General features: G+C 44.3%; 1 protein-coding gene across 7 annotated transcripts in view; it reads right to left on the reverse strand.

The window, feature by feature from the left end:
* LOC105487019 (putative adhesion G protein-coupled receptor E4P) overlaps positions 1-13004 on the reverse strand; it is a 55569-nt gene that overhangs the window by 31541 nt on the left and 11024 nt on the right. For 4 of the 7 annotated variants that reach the window (XR_011617922.1, XM_071087957.1, XM_071087953.1 and 1 more), the window contains 3 exons: positions 6258-6343; positions 2932-2982; positions 424-546 (listed from right to left, as the gene is read on the reverse strand). Coding sequence is in view for 6 of the 7 variants with exons in the window: in XM_071087953.1 (XP_070944054.1) it covers positions 424-546; positions 2932-2982; positions 6258-6343 (260 nt within the window). In the remaining variant the exon portion in view is untranslated. Of the gene's footprint in view, positions 1-423; positions 547-2931; positions 2983-6257; positions 6344-12674; positions 12858-13004 lie in introns of all 7 variants that reach the window. The other 3 variants (XM_071087956.1, XM_071087954.1, XM_071087955.1) reach the window with 1 other exon arrangement.

Genomic DNA, 13004 nt, shown 5'->3' on the forward strand with positions numbered 1-13004 from the left:
ATGGCGTGAACCTGGGAGGCAGAGCTTGCAGTGAGCCGAGATGGTGCTACTGCACTCCAGCCTGGGCGACAGAGCGAGACTCCATCTCAAAAAAAAAAAAAAAATCCTGGTTTATGCAATTTTTTTGTGTCTTGCCGCTCCCAACCACATCAGCCTTCTTTACTGAATGGACCAGAGCTGAGGCTCAAGCAAAGGACCCACAGACAAAAGGTGCTCTGGACCACAGACTTATACTTGTGCTCTCCATCTGAAGGACTCAGGGACAAGCACACCTGGCCAATGGCTGTACTTTATCAACTAGTCTGCTGAAGAGAGACGAGTTTTATTTGGGCTATGGGTTTATGTGTTTTGGGCAGAGGACACATGGAACAGAATAGTTATCACTAATGAGAGATTAAACTAAAACCCCATTAACATTTTTACCTTCACACTTCTCAGAGAACTCATGAAAGTATGTCCTGCCAGACCAGGCCCAAAAGCCGTGTTCACAGGTACAGTGGGTGCTGTTGTGACACTTCGCATATTTAGGGCATGGAAGACAGAAAGCTGCAGAGAAACAGAATCCATTCATTCGTCTAAGAAATATTCAGTATGCGTCTACCCTGTACCAATGCTGCAGTCAGAAGAATGTCATGTTGGGAATAGTTCTGTTGGCATCCGTTTGGCACCCAGACCTTTGCTGAACACAGGGGCACACAGTGCCCAACCATGTCCCACTTCTGCCACCAACACCACTTTTGCCAGATGGGTGAACCTCCAAATGCCAGCACCTGTTTTTCTTTCCTTGCAGGCTCACCCTGGCTACCAGAATTCTCTTTGTTCATCACATGGCAGGTTAACAATGCCTTTCCTCTCATAAGTAGCTCCCTTTATCAATGATTGATAGAAGATAGTGCATTTAAAAAAAAAAAAAAAAAGCCAATTTTGGCCAGGCGCAATGGTTAACGCCTGTAATCCCAGCACTTTGGGAGGCTGAGGCAGGTGGATCATGAGGTCAGGAGATTGAGACCATCCTGGCTAACATGGTGAAACCCCGTCTCTACAAAAAAAATACAAAAAAAAAAATTAGCTGGGCATGGTGGCAGGCACCTGTAGACCCAGCTACTCGGGAGGCTGAGGCAGGAGAATGGCATGAACCTGGGAGGCGGAGCTTGCAGTGAGCCGAGATAGTGCCACTGCTCTCTAGCCTGGGTGACAGAGAGAGACTCCATCTCAAAAAAAAAAAAAAAAAAAAAGCCAATTTCATTATTATTTTAAAAACAACAGAAAATACCAAGTGTTGGTGAGAATGTAGAGAAAATGGAACCCTTGTGCCCTGCTCGTAGAAATGTAAAATGACACCATGTCTATGAGAAACAGTATGGCAATTCCTCAAAAAATTCTAAATCGGAATTACCATATGATCTTACCATATGATCCAGCAATCACACTTCTGGGAATATACTCAAAGGAATCAAAAGCAGGGTATAGAAGAGATATTTGTCCACTCATGTTCATATCAGCATTATTCATAATAGCCAAATGTTGTATGTAATCCAGGTGCCCATGAATGAATAAATGAATGAACAAAATGTGGTCCATCCACACAATAGTATGTTATTCAGCCTTCAGAAAGAAGGAAATTCTGGCCAGGCATGGTGGCTCACACACCTGTAATCCCAGCACGTTGGGAGGCTGAGGTGGGTGGATCACCTGAGGTCAGGAGTTCGAGACCAGCCTGACCAACATGATGACACCTCGTCTCTACTAAATGCAAACAAACAAACAAAAAAAATTAGCTGGGCATGGTGGTGCATGCTTATAATCCCAGCTACTAGGAAGGCGGAGGCAGGAGAATCGCTTGAACCCAGGAGGCTGAGGTTGCAGTGAGCCGAGATTGTACCATTGCACTCCGGCCTGGCAACAAGAGCGAAACTCAGTCTCAAAAAAAGAAAAAAAAAAAATGGAATGGAATTCTGACACATGCTACACCATAAATGAACCTTGGGGAACATTATGCTCCATGAAATAAGCAAAGCATCAAATAATGTATGATTCCACTCCTTTGAGATGCCCAGAGTTGCTGGATTCATAGAGACAGAAAGTAGAATGGTGGGTGCCAGGGCCTTGGGGAGGAGGAATGGGGAGTTCATGTTTCATAGACACAGAGTTTCAGTTCTGCAACTAGAAAGAACACTGTGGGTGGATGGTGGCGATGGTTGCATAGCAGTGCAAACGCTGAATGGCATTTACCTGTACCCTTGACAATGGTTATAAAGCTACATTTTACATTATCCACATTTTACCACAATTTGGAACATAGTCATAATCAATAGGTTCCTTACCCGTTGAGGGGTATGAGGTGCCTGTTCCATGCCACACCCAACAGCTTCCCCCAGGGATTAAACTCCAGCTGCCCACATGTAACTTGCTTGATAAAGATCCTATATGAGCTCCTCCCCTTCCTATGCCACTGCCCACTCCCAGCTGGTGCCTCCTAGGAGTCCCTCCCAGAACAACGGGTTGCTCTCAGGGTCTGCTTCTTGGGGAACCCAAGCAATGGCTTGTGGTGAAGGCAAAGTATTTCCTGGAATGACTCAAGACACAGGCTTGGGGAAAGAAAGAGGAGAGTCTAGCATCCACCAGCCATGTGACCTTGAGCCAGCCACTATTCTGGAGGACCCTCGATCAAGTGGGGATAATGCCCATGCTGTCTTTGTAGGAGTGTCATGGGGATTGACTGAGGTGGCATGTGTGATGTGCTTTGCTATGTAAATGCAGATGATGGTGATGATGGAGATGGGAAAACAGCTCTTGGGATCTCCAAGGAGCCAGAAGGAAGTGCCAGAGACTCCACGCTCTGTCTCTTGAAAAAAGCTTCTTCCCTTCTCTGAAGGAAGCTTCCAGATCCCAATTTTCTTTCCTCTGGCCTTTGGCTATGAATAGACTCACCTCCAGAATTCTCGGCTTCTGATCCTGGCAGAACCACTAAGATAGTGAAACCTGGAACAGAGAGAGGAGGGGATCATTCAGACGGGGATCCCCTGGACTCTGCTTGGCTGAAGGCTGGGTGAGTTAGGGGCGACTAACCCTAACTCTGCCCAGTCACACGTGCAAGCTTCACCATAGCGTCTTCCAGGCAGGTTATAAACACAAGAGTCACAAATTTGGACATCATATCCTTCTAAAGTATGGGAAGTTCATCTAATTGGAGCTGTGTTTCCCAATTTCAGAAAACCCAGCAGCGAATTCAGCTTCTTCTCTATGTCCTAGCACCAAAAGACCAAGTTGGCAATCTCCTTTCTATATTCAACAGTTTATTTTAATATCAGTCCAGACCTCAAACCACACATTGTCCAAGAAAAATATAAATGGAAACCCCATAGGTCCTTTTAAATTTTCCATTAGCAACATTTTTTTGTCTTTTGAGACAGAGTTTTGCTCCGTTGCCCAGACTAGAGTGCAACGGCATGTTCTCGACTCACTGCAACCTCCACCTCCCGGGTTCAAGCAATTCTCCCGCCTCAGCCTCCCTAGTAGCTGGGATTACAGACACCTGCCACCATGCCTGGATAATTTTTGTATTTTTAGTAGAGATGGGGTTTCACCATATTGGCCAGGCTCGTCTCAAACTCATGACCTGAAGTGATTTGCACGCCTCGGCCTCCCAAAGTGCTGGGATTACAGCTGTGAGCCACCACACCTGGCCATCTATTAGCCACATTTTTAAAAAGCAAAGAGAAACACTTGAAATTAATTTCAATAATATTTTTTAGTTCAATGTAGTTGAAATATATTACTATTCCAACACATAATCAATATGCAATAAATAATTTGTCCATTATTTAAATTTACGTGTGTTTATTAGGTCTTTGAAATCTGGTATGCATGTTGTACAGACGGCACATGTCCGTTTGGACTAGACACATTCTGAGTGCTCAGTAGCCATGTCCAGCTGACGACAGTGTAGGTTTAATCCTTAGGAAACAGGGTTTCCTCTGAGGTACGAGGAGATTTGAATATTCATGGGGCATGAGAATCCTGGGAGTTCCGATATTTTGACAAATTTGGAATGGATAATGATGATTTGAAGATGATCTCTTCCTGCTGGCATGTTGTTAGACTGAAGTTAAATACATACACTGGGGATGAACTCAGAAACGCAGAAAGCTGCTCCACCTATTTCTTCCTGGATTATCTAACATCACTCCCTTAAGGCAAATACGCTTGGAATGAGCAGGCACTTGAAGAAGGAATTTTTTTCCTATCCCTTCCGTTGCAAGGTGGCTCTGCGCGAATCTTTTGCTAAAATATGGAGGCATCTGCTTCTATGAACAATGTCAGCCCCCAGATGGTGTAAGCATAGCAAATAATACCTAGGAGATTGGATTTGGGTCATGCTCATGGTCCATTCGAGTTATCAAAGAACAAGGCAAGGTACCTGGGCAAGATAAAGTCACCTGCTCCTGTCTCACCCATTGTATTTACTGTTTTCAATATCATGCATACTGATGAAAACATTATGTTTAAAGATTTATAATATTAGGTTATCTCATGACATTTTGTTTTGTTTCTTTTTTTTTTTTTTTTTTTTTGAGACAGTCTTGCTCTGTCTCCCAGGCTGGAGTGCAGTAGCACGATCTCATCTCACTGTAACCTCTGCCTCCCAAGTTCAAGCAATTCTCCTGCCTCAGCCTCCCAAGTAGCTGGGATTACAGGCGCCCGCCACCACGCCTGGATAATTTTTGTATTTGTAGTAGAGATGGGGTTTCACCATGTTGGCCAGGCTAGTCTCGAACTCCTGACCTCGTGATCTGCCCACCTCGGCCTCCCAAAGTGCTGGGATTACAGCCGTAAGCCACCACGCCTGGCTGACCAGGGCCATTTTTCTGAGCCAAAACACTCAACACCAATTTTCCTGTGAATCATTTTTTTTTTTCAGAGAGAAATATCACTTGATTCCCACAAGGTAGGGGTCAGCAAACTGGACCTATGAGTTGAGATGACTTTTATATTTTTTACATAAAACATTTTAAATGGTTGAAAAAAATCAAAAGAAGAATAATACTTAATGGCCATGAAAACGATACGAATTTTAGCTGCTTATGTCTGTAAATAAAGTTTTATTGACACACAGACACATCCATTCATTTCCATAAGGCCTATGGATGCTTTAGGGCTGGAATAGCTGAATTGAGTAGTTAAGCCAGAGGCTATATGGCCCACAAAGCTGAAATACAAATTATCTGTCCCTTTACAGAAAAAAATGTGTCCGCCCCTTACATACAGTATGGAACATCACTTACCTGTAAAGTCTCCTAACAAACCTTCCATCCTTAAACTGTATCTGATGCCTCCTACGGAGATTTCTTTTTCTTGTCTCTAAGACCCTAAAGCCCAGAGGACAGGGTGGGAAGGTCTAGGTTGTAACTTACTGAGCTATGATGCTCCAAGCATGGACCCGCTTGGCGTCAATCCATATAGCAGATACTTGAAGTGACCCTTTAGCCTACCCCAGAGGGGGTTCCTATGAATGCAGATGACATTCTTTTTCTTTCTTTCTTTTTTTTACTTTTTGAGATGGAGAGTCTCACTCTGTCACCCAGGGCTGGCGTGCAGTGGTGGAATCTTGGCTCACTGCAACCTCTGCCTTCTGGGTTCAAGTGATTCTCCTGCCTCAGCCTCCAGAGTAGCTAGGATTACGGGCATCCGCCACCATGGCCGGCTAAATTTTTTGTCTTTTTAGTAGAGATGGCATTTTACCATGTTGGCCAGGCTGGTTTCAAACTCCCGACCTTAAGTGATTCACCTGCCTTGGCCTCCTAAAGTGCTAGGATTAGAGGCGTGAGCCACCGTGCCCGGCCGCAGATGACTTTCTGTCTCTCTCTGCAACAGTGCATTTTACTGCACCCAGCTGGGGAGTAGGCCAGAAATGTGGGAATTACACCGTCTCTTGGAGGTCCCTAGCAGGACAGCACCCCGCCTGCCCGCAGTGGTAACCCCCTCACTAACACACCCTTCAGCGGCTCTTCACCCTTCCTTGTGTGACCTCCCCACACCCTCCTTTCCTGGGATCCCCTCCCAAATAAACTATTTACGCACACAAGTCCTTGTTTCAGTTCTGCTTTGTGACAGCCCAGCCTGACTCGAGATGAGAGCTTCTAATAGGACAGGCACACGCAGTTAATGCTGGAGAAAATGCCAGATTTGAAGGAGCAAATCAAGCGAGGATACCAGGCGCATGAGGAGAAGGGAAGGGAGTTCTTAGTTCCACTTACCCAAGAGCAGGACCAGGAAGCACCTGCTCCCCATAGCGCTGAGAATCCGGGAACAATCTCTCTCAAGCAGGACGTGGTCAGAGTGCCTGGAATGAATAAGCCCCATGAAATCTGATTTCTGATGGTCCCAAGTTCAGAAGCCACGTGGCCAATGCTTATCAAAATGTAAGCAGGAGAATTGCTTGAAACCAGAAGGCAGAGGTAGCAGTGAGCCGAGATCGCACCACTGCACTCCAGGCTGGGCAACAGAGCAAGACTCTATCTCGAAATCAACCAACCAACAAACAAACAAACAAAAAACCTTTCATCTCTCCCTCTCCTTTGACCCAATAATTCTGCCTCTGGTTAACTCTCTCAAGGAAAAGACCCTGCAAGGATGATCATAGCACATTTGGTTATAGGGAACAAGTTTATCACTCAACAAATGCTAAAAAACGGATGCATCTGATGAAATATCTGACTGGAATTTAAAATCCTGTTCTATGGCAATCAGCAAGATCGAGAGTAGAAAACTCCACCAGACAAACTACTCATTTTTTCTTTTCTTCTTCTTTTTTTTTTTTTTACATTGCTGTCATTGATTTATTTATTTTCAATTTTTAATTCATAAATAATTATATATGCTTATGGGCTATAATATGATGTTTTGACTTATGTTGACATTGTGGAATAATTTTTTTTTTTTTTCCGCTCTATCGCCCAGGCTGGAGTGCAGTGGTGTGATCTCGGCTCACTGCAACCTCCGCCTCACAGGTTCAAGTGATTCTCCTACCTCAGCCTCCCAAGTAGCTGGGATAACAGGCACCGGCCACCACGACTGGCTAATTTTTTATATTTTTAGTAGAGACAGGGTTTTGTCATGTTGGCTAGGCTGGCCCTCCTCGGCCTCGCAAAATGCTGGGATTACAGGTGTGAGCCACTGTACCCAGCCTAAAATAAAATAAAATATTTTTTAAAAAGAGAAAGAAACCAAGTGACTGGGAAGCCGAGGCAAGGAGACTTTTCAGTTTGTCCTCTTCTATCTTTTGAATTTTGAACCAAGTGAAGGTCTTGTCTATTCAAAACAGAAATCATTTCTAACAGAGAAAATAGTGGAGGTACTAGACATCACTATAAATGAGGCTTTCTGGCCGTGGCGCCCAGGCTGGAGTGCAGTGGTGTGATCTCGTCTCGCTGTAACCTCCGCCTCCGGGGTTCAAGCAATTCTCCTGTCTCAGCCTCCCTAGTAGCTGGGATGACAGGCTCCTGCCACTATGCCCGGCTAATTTTTGTATTTTCTAAGTAGAGACAGAGTTTCACCACGTTGGTCAGGCTGGTCTCAAACTCCTGACCTCTGGTGATCCACCCGCCTGGGCCTCCCAAAGTGCTGGGATTATAGGTGTGAGCCACCAAGCCAGGCCTAAATGAGTCTTTCAAAGAGGACTTTAAGAAGCATTGTAGTAAGCGTTTGCCTACGGATATCAATTTAAAATGCAGAAAGCACTCTCCTAAGGTAATGTCGGTGGCCAACTGGGGTTTAAGATAAAACCTCCAGTGCACATTAGCAAAGATGATGTACTCTGCAGATCGGTGAAGCCTTTCAAAGGCGCTGCCAGTGATGATGGAGGAACTGATGGAGAAGATGCTTTAAGTAGTTTGCAGAAAAGTTTCACAAAATGTAAGCAGGAAGGAAAACAACAATTATGTGCAATGCAAACAATCCGGTATCACATGCAAAAAATAATGTTGTAGGAAGCTATTAGAACAACATAGGGCCGGACGCGGTGGGTCACACCTACAATCCCAGCCCTTTGGAGGGCAGAGGCGGGTGGATCGCTTGAGATCAGGAGTTTGAGACCAGCCTGACCAACATGGTGAAACCCCGTCTCTGCTAAAAACACAAAATTATCCAGGCGTGGTGGCCAGTGCCTGTAATCCCAGCTACTTGGGAGGCTGAGACATGAGAATCACGTGAACCAGGAGGTGGAGGCTGCAGTGACCTGAGATCAAACTACTGCACTCCAGCCTGGGTGACAGAGCGAGACTCGTCTCAAAAAACAAAACAAAACAAAAAAATCCATAGAAAGTGATTATGACGTAGCATTAGGATCAAAAGGAGGTTATATGATTCTATCATTACACATTGTATGCATGTATCAAAATATATCATATGTAACTCACACATATGTACCACTATTATGTATCAATACAAAATGTAGGTTATAAAGAAAGTATATAATATCACATGTAGGAGAATTTTAAATATTAATAGAAGAATGTCAGTATGAGTGATTTTAAATTTATCTTTATTCAGCTGTAATTCTAAATTATGTACATTGCCTTAGCAATAAAAATAACAATATAATGAAGTGTTTTAATAAAAGAGAAAACAAAATTACTTTTTTTTTTTTTTTTTTTTTGAAACAGGGTCTCACTCTGTCGCCCAGACTGGAGTGCAGTGATGTAATCTTGGCTCACCGCAACCTCTGCCTCCCAGGTTCAAGCGAATCTCCTGCCTCAGCCTCCCAAGCAGCTGGGATTACAGGCACCTGCCACCACACCCAGCTAATTTTTGTATTTTTAGTAGAGATGTTTCACCATGTTGGCCAGGCTAGTCTTGAATTCCTGACCTCAAGTGATCCACCCACGTCATTCTCCCAAAGTGTTGAGATTACAAGCATGAGTCACCACGCCCAGCCACAAAATGACTTTAAAAATCGTTCTTGAGAGGTCTGCTTTGATACTCCTGCTTTGATATATTCATGCTGCTTTGATCTCTGAGTTTGGAATCTGTTGGTGCTGCCTGTGTGTTTATGTGGCAGTTCTCCCTCCATGCTTCACGCACAGTCACATACTGGCCCTACACAGTTAGATGGCTTTAGAATTTGGTGCACAGGCAAACCTGGGTTTGAATCCCAAATCTACAACTACTAGTTGAGTGACTCTGAGGTTGTGACTTTACCTCCAAGCCTCTCATCTGCAAAACATAGCTAAGAAAGAGCACATATTTTACAGTTTCATGCTGATTCAGTGAGACGACCCTTCACACCTGCCGGCATGTGGTACGTCCTGAATAAAGCTACCTGTGAAGGAAAGAGGGAAGGATGACAATGGTGGTAGTGGTGGTGGTGGTCGTAGTGGATGTGATAGTAGTGGTCGTGATGGTAATGGTGGTGATGGCAGTGGAGATCATAATGATGGTGGAGGTAGTGATGAAGGTGGCAGTGGTGGTGATGGTCCTGACGATGGTTATTATGGTGGACATGATAGTAATGGTGATAGCAATGGTGGCAAAGTGATGGTGATGGTGATGGTAGTGATAGTGATGGTGGCAAGGGTGATGGTGGTAATCATGGTGATGGTGGTGATGGTGTCAATGGTGATGGTGGTGGTGGTAATAATGGTGATGGTAGTGATGGGAATGGTGGCAATGGTGATGGTGATGGTGGTAATAGCAGTGATGGTGGTGATGGTGATAGTGTCAATGGTGATGGTGGTGGTGGTAATAATGGTGATGGTGGTCATGGTGATAGTGGCAATGGTGATGGTGATGGTGGTAATAATGGTGATGGTGGTGATGGTGATAGTGGCAATGGTGATGGTGGTGGTGGTAATAATGGTGATGGTAGTGATGGAGATGGTGGTAATGGTGATGGTGGTGATGGTAATGGTGGTGATGATGATGGTGGTAATGATGGTGGTGATGGTAATGGCGGTGGTGATGATGATGGTGGTAATGATGGTGGTGATGGTAATGGTGATGGTGATGATGGTGGTAATGATGGTGGTGATGGTAATGGCGGTGGTGATGATGATGGTGATGATGATGGTGGTGATGGTAATGCTGATGGTGATGATGGCAGTAATGATGGTGGTGATGGTAATGGCGGTGGTGATGATGATGGTGGTAATGATGGTGGTGATGGTAATGGCGGTGGTGATGATGATGGTGGTAATGGTGGTGGTGAAGGTAATGGCGGTGGTGGTGATGGTGATGATGGCGGTAATGATGGTGGTGATGGTAATGGTGGTGGTGGTGATGCCAATGGTAGTAATGGTGATGGTGATGATGATGATGATAGTGATGATGGTGCTGATAGTGATGGTGATGATAGTGGTGGTGATGGCAGTGATGGTAATAGTGAAGGGGGACAGTATGGTTCTGGTGATGGTGGCAAGGATGGTGGAAGTGACAGTAATGCTGATGGTGATGATGTTGACGACAGAGGTCATGGAGATCTCTCATGTCCTTTTCCTGATCCCAATTGTAATCACAACTTTGCATGCTGAGGACTGACTTTTTACCCAGAGGTGATGAGAATTAACAAAGGTCCTGTGAAGTCCCCACAGGAACACAGTAGTGGCCTAAGAAGACCCATCCCATGGAACCACCTATTCCTAAGCAGGCCAACTGCACATTATGCATTGGAATCCTGCTTGCAAATCAAATTTTGCTGCAGATGCTTCTCTCATCCCTTCCATTACTGTCTCCTAAAATCACTTATGGAACTTCTACTATGGGCCAAGTGCCTTAAGAACTTTGTGGCTAATATGGCTATTCTCTTATTGAAAGCTACAACCATCTTATGATGTAGGTCTTTATTTTATTTTATTTTATTTTATTTTGAGATGGAGTCTCTCTCTGTCACCCAGTAGTGATATCTCAGCTCACTACAACCTCTGCCTCCTGGGTTCAAGCAATTATCCTGCCTCAGCCTCCCAAGTAGCTGGGACTACAGGTGCACATCACCATACCCAGCTAATTTTTGTATTTTTAGTAGAGATGGGGTTTCGCCACGTTGGCCAGGCTGGTCTGACTCCTGACCTCAGGTGATCCACCCACCTTGGCCTCCCAAAGTGCTGGGATTACAGGTGTGAGCCACCGTGCCCAGCCATGATGTAGGTCTTATAATTTTATGTCTCCTCAGTCTTCAGATGAGGAAATTGAGGTTCCAAACAATTATATAATTTGCTCAAGATTGTGCTGCTAGGAAAATACAAATCTAAGACTTGGAGGACATCAGCTTGAGTCCAAAGCGCATGCGCAACCACCTCACCAAGGTCATAAACTCCAAGGTCTCCCAGCATCTAGACATGCAACATAAATACATAAGGCCATTGGTGAGAAGTAATAAGGACTGTGTGGAACTGGACACCAAAGACTATCTAGAGACACCCACACCCACGTTTTCCTTAAATACAGAACCAGGAGGCCAATCACTTGCAATCTCTACTTCACTGAAATCAAATTCTGTCGTGGGAAACTTGTGTCCCGTTGGTAGAGTTATACTTGATTACTTTCTGGATACCTTTCCTCTTTCAACCTTTGTCTTCTTTTTAGAGTCGTGTTGCTCCACCCTTCAAAAAGTCTACTCTAAAATATAACTGGAAAATTCTCAATGAAAAGAACCGCTGTCCAGATAAGGGCGTTTCTTTGTTGAGGCCTCATTTGAAACAAGTTTACCTAAAGTGAGTATTTTGAAAGGAATAAGGTGGTAAGATTTTTCATGACAGCCGAGGCCTCTAGGGATGCTAATTTGGAGAGGACTTTTGATCATCACCAATTATAAGAAAAGAATTTCACATCAGAGAGAAAGAGAGGCAGACACAGAGAACCGAGCCAAGGATCACACACAAATAAACTCACTATTTGCAGCGACTGATATTATCTAATTAGAGTTGTTTTCATTTCTGCTTGTTGCCTTGGTGGTTGTTACCCACTAAGGTGGTGCCATGGTGGCACATGCTAAGGACTGACCTCTTACCCAGTGGTAATGAGAATGAACAAGGGTCCTGTGAAGTCCCCACAGGAACACAGTAGTGGCCTAAGAAGACCCATCCACTGAAAGCAACCAGCCTCCTCCAGTGGGTCATAACCAGCTGGTTGAAAAATTTGACCTGTAGATCTCTGCTTTGGTCATGAATAAAACACAAAACCCTTCCACCATGAAAATGACGATGACTGTGAGACTGGCATTTAAACACATGTGCTGATGTGTATATTATGGGTGTGAGGTGTATGCAAAAGCTGCTAATTCATCCTACGGACTTAGGAAACTGGCTTATCTTTTTAGATCTTGTTTTCCTTGTTTTTCATAACATGTTTGTTATAAGCTATGTTCATCTTAGATTATTCTCGAATCTTGATCATTTTAGTTCACCTTAAGCCCCTTTACGCACCATTGCCCCCTTCTTTGTGTGTGATAAGGCATCCCAGTAGGTTTCAGACTATCGCATAACGACACACACACTCCTTGCCCAAGCAGAAGTGGAAAAAATGAATGTGAGACAGAAGCCGTCATAGCAGCTCTCAAGAAATAAAGTAATCGGACAAGTAATGAGGCCTCCTTGAAAATGTTTCCAGAACGAGAATATTTTTCTTAGATTCAGGATCCCAAGTAAAACATTTCCTATTTTCTATAGGAAGATACTACTTACCCTAAAGATGAAAAGTCCTTGCCTCTCACTGAGCCTGGTAGCTTCTCAGAACTGACAGAAGAGGACTGTTGCTTTTTATCTTGAGCTCCGGTTTCCTAAGGAGTCTTGTGGGTGGACACGGGAGGCTGCGTTGTTGTTTGGGGAGTTTGCATAATGCAGGGTCTATTAGTTCTCCTTCCACTGCTGTAATTTAAGTGGTACATTATCATGGTGGACCATATCAAAGTGCCTCAGAAAATGAACGGGGAAATGGTGATGGTGGTCAGTGGGAAATGGAGAGTGATAATGGAGAGTGAGGCCAACTCCCAAGGATATGGGTTCACCTTCAAA

Source organism: Macaca nemestrina, chromosome 20 (assembly GCF_043159975.1).
Source record: "Macaca nemestrina isolate mMacNem1 chromosome 20, mMacNem.hap1, whole genome shotgun sequence".
Classification (NCBI taxonomy): domain Eukaryota; kingdom Metazoa; phylum Chordata; class Mammalia; order Primates; family Cercopithecidae; genus Macaca; species Macaca nemestrina.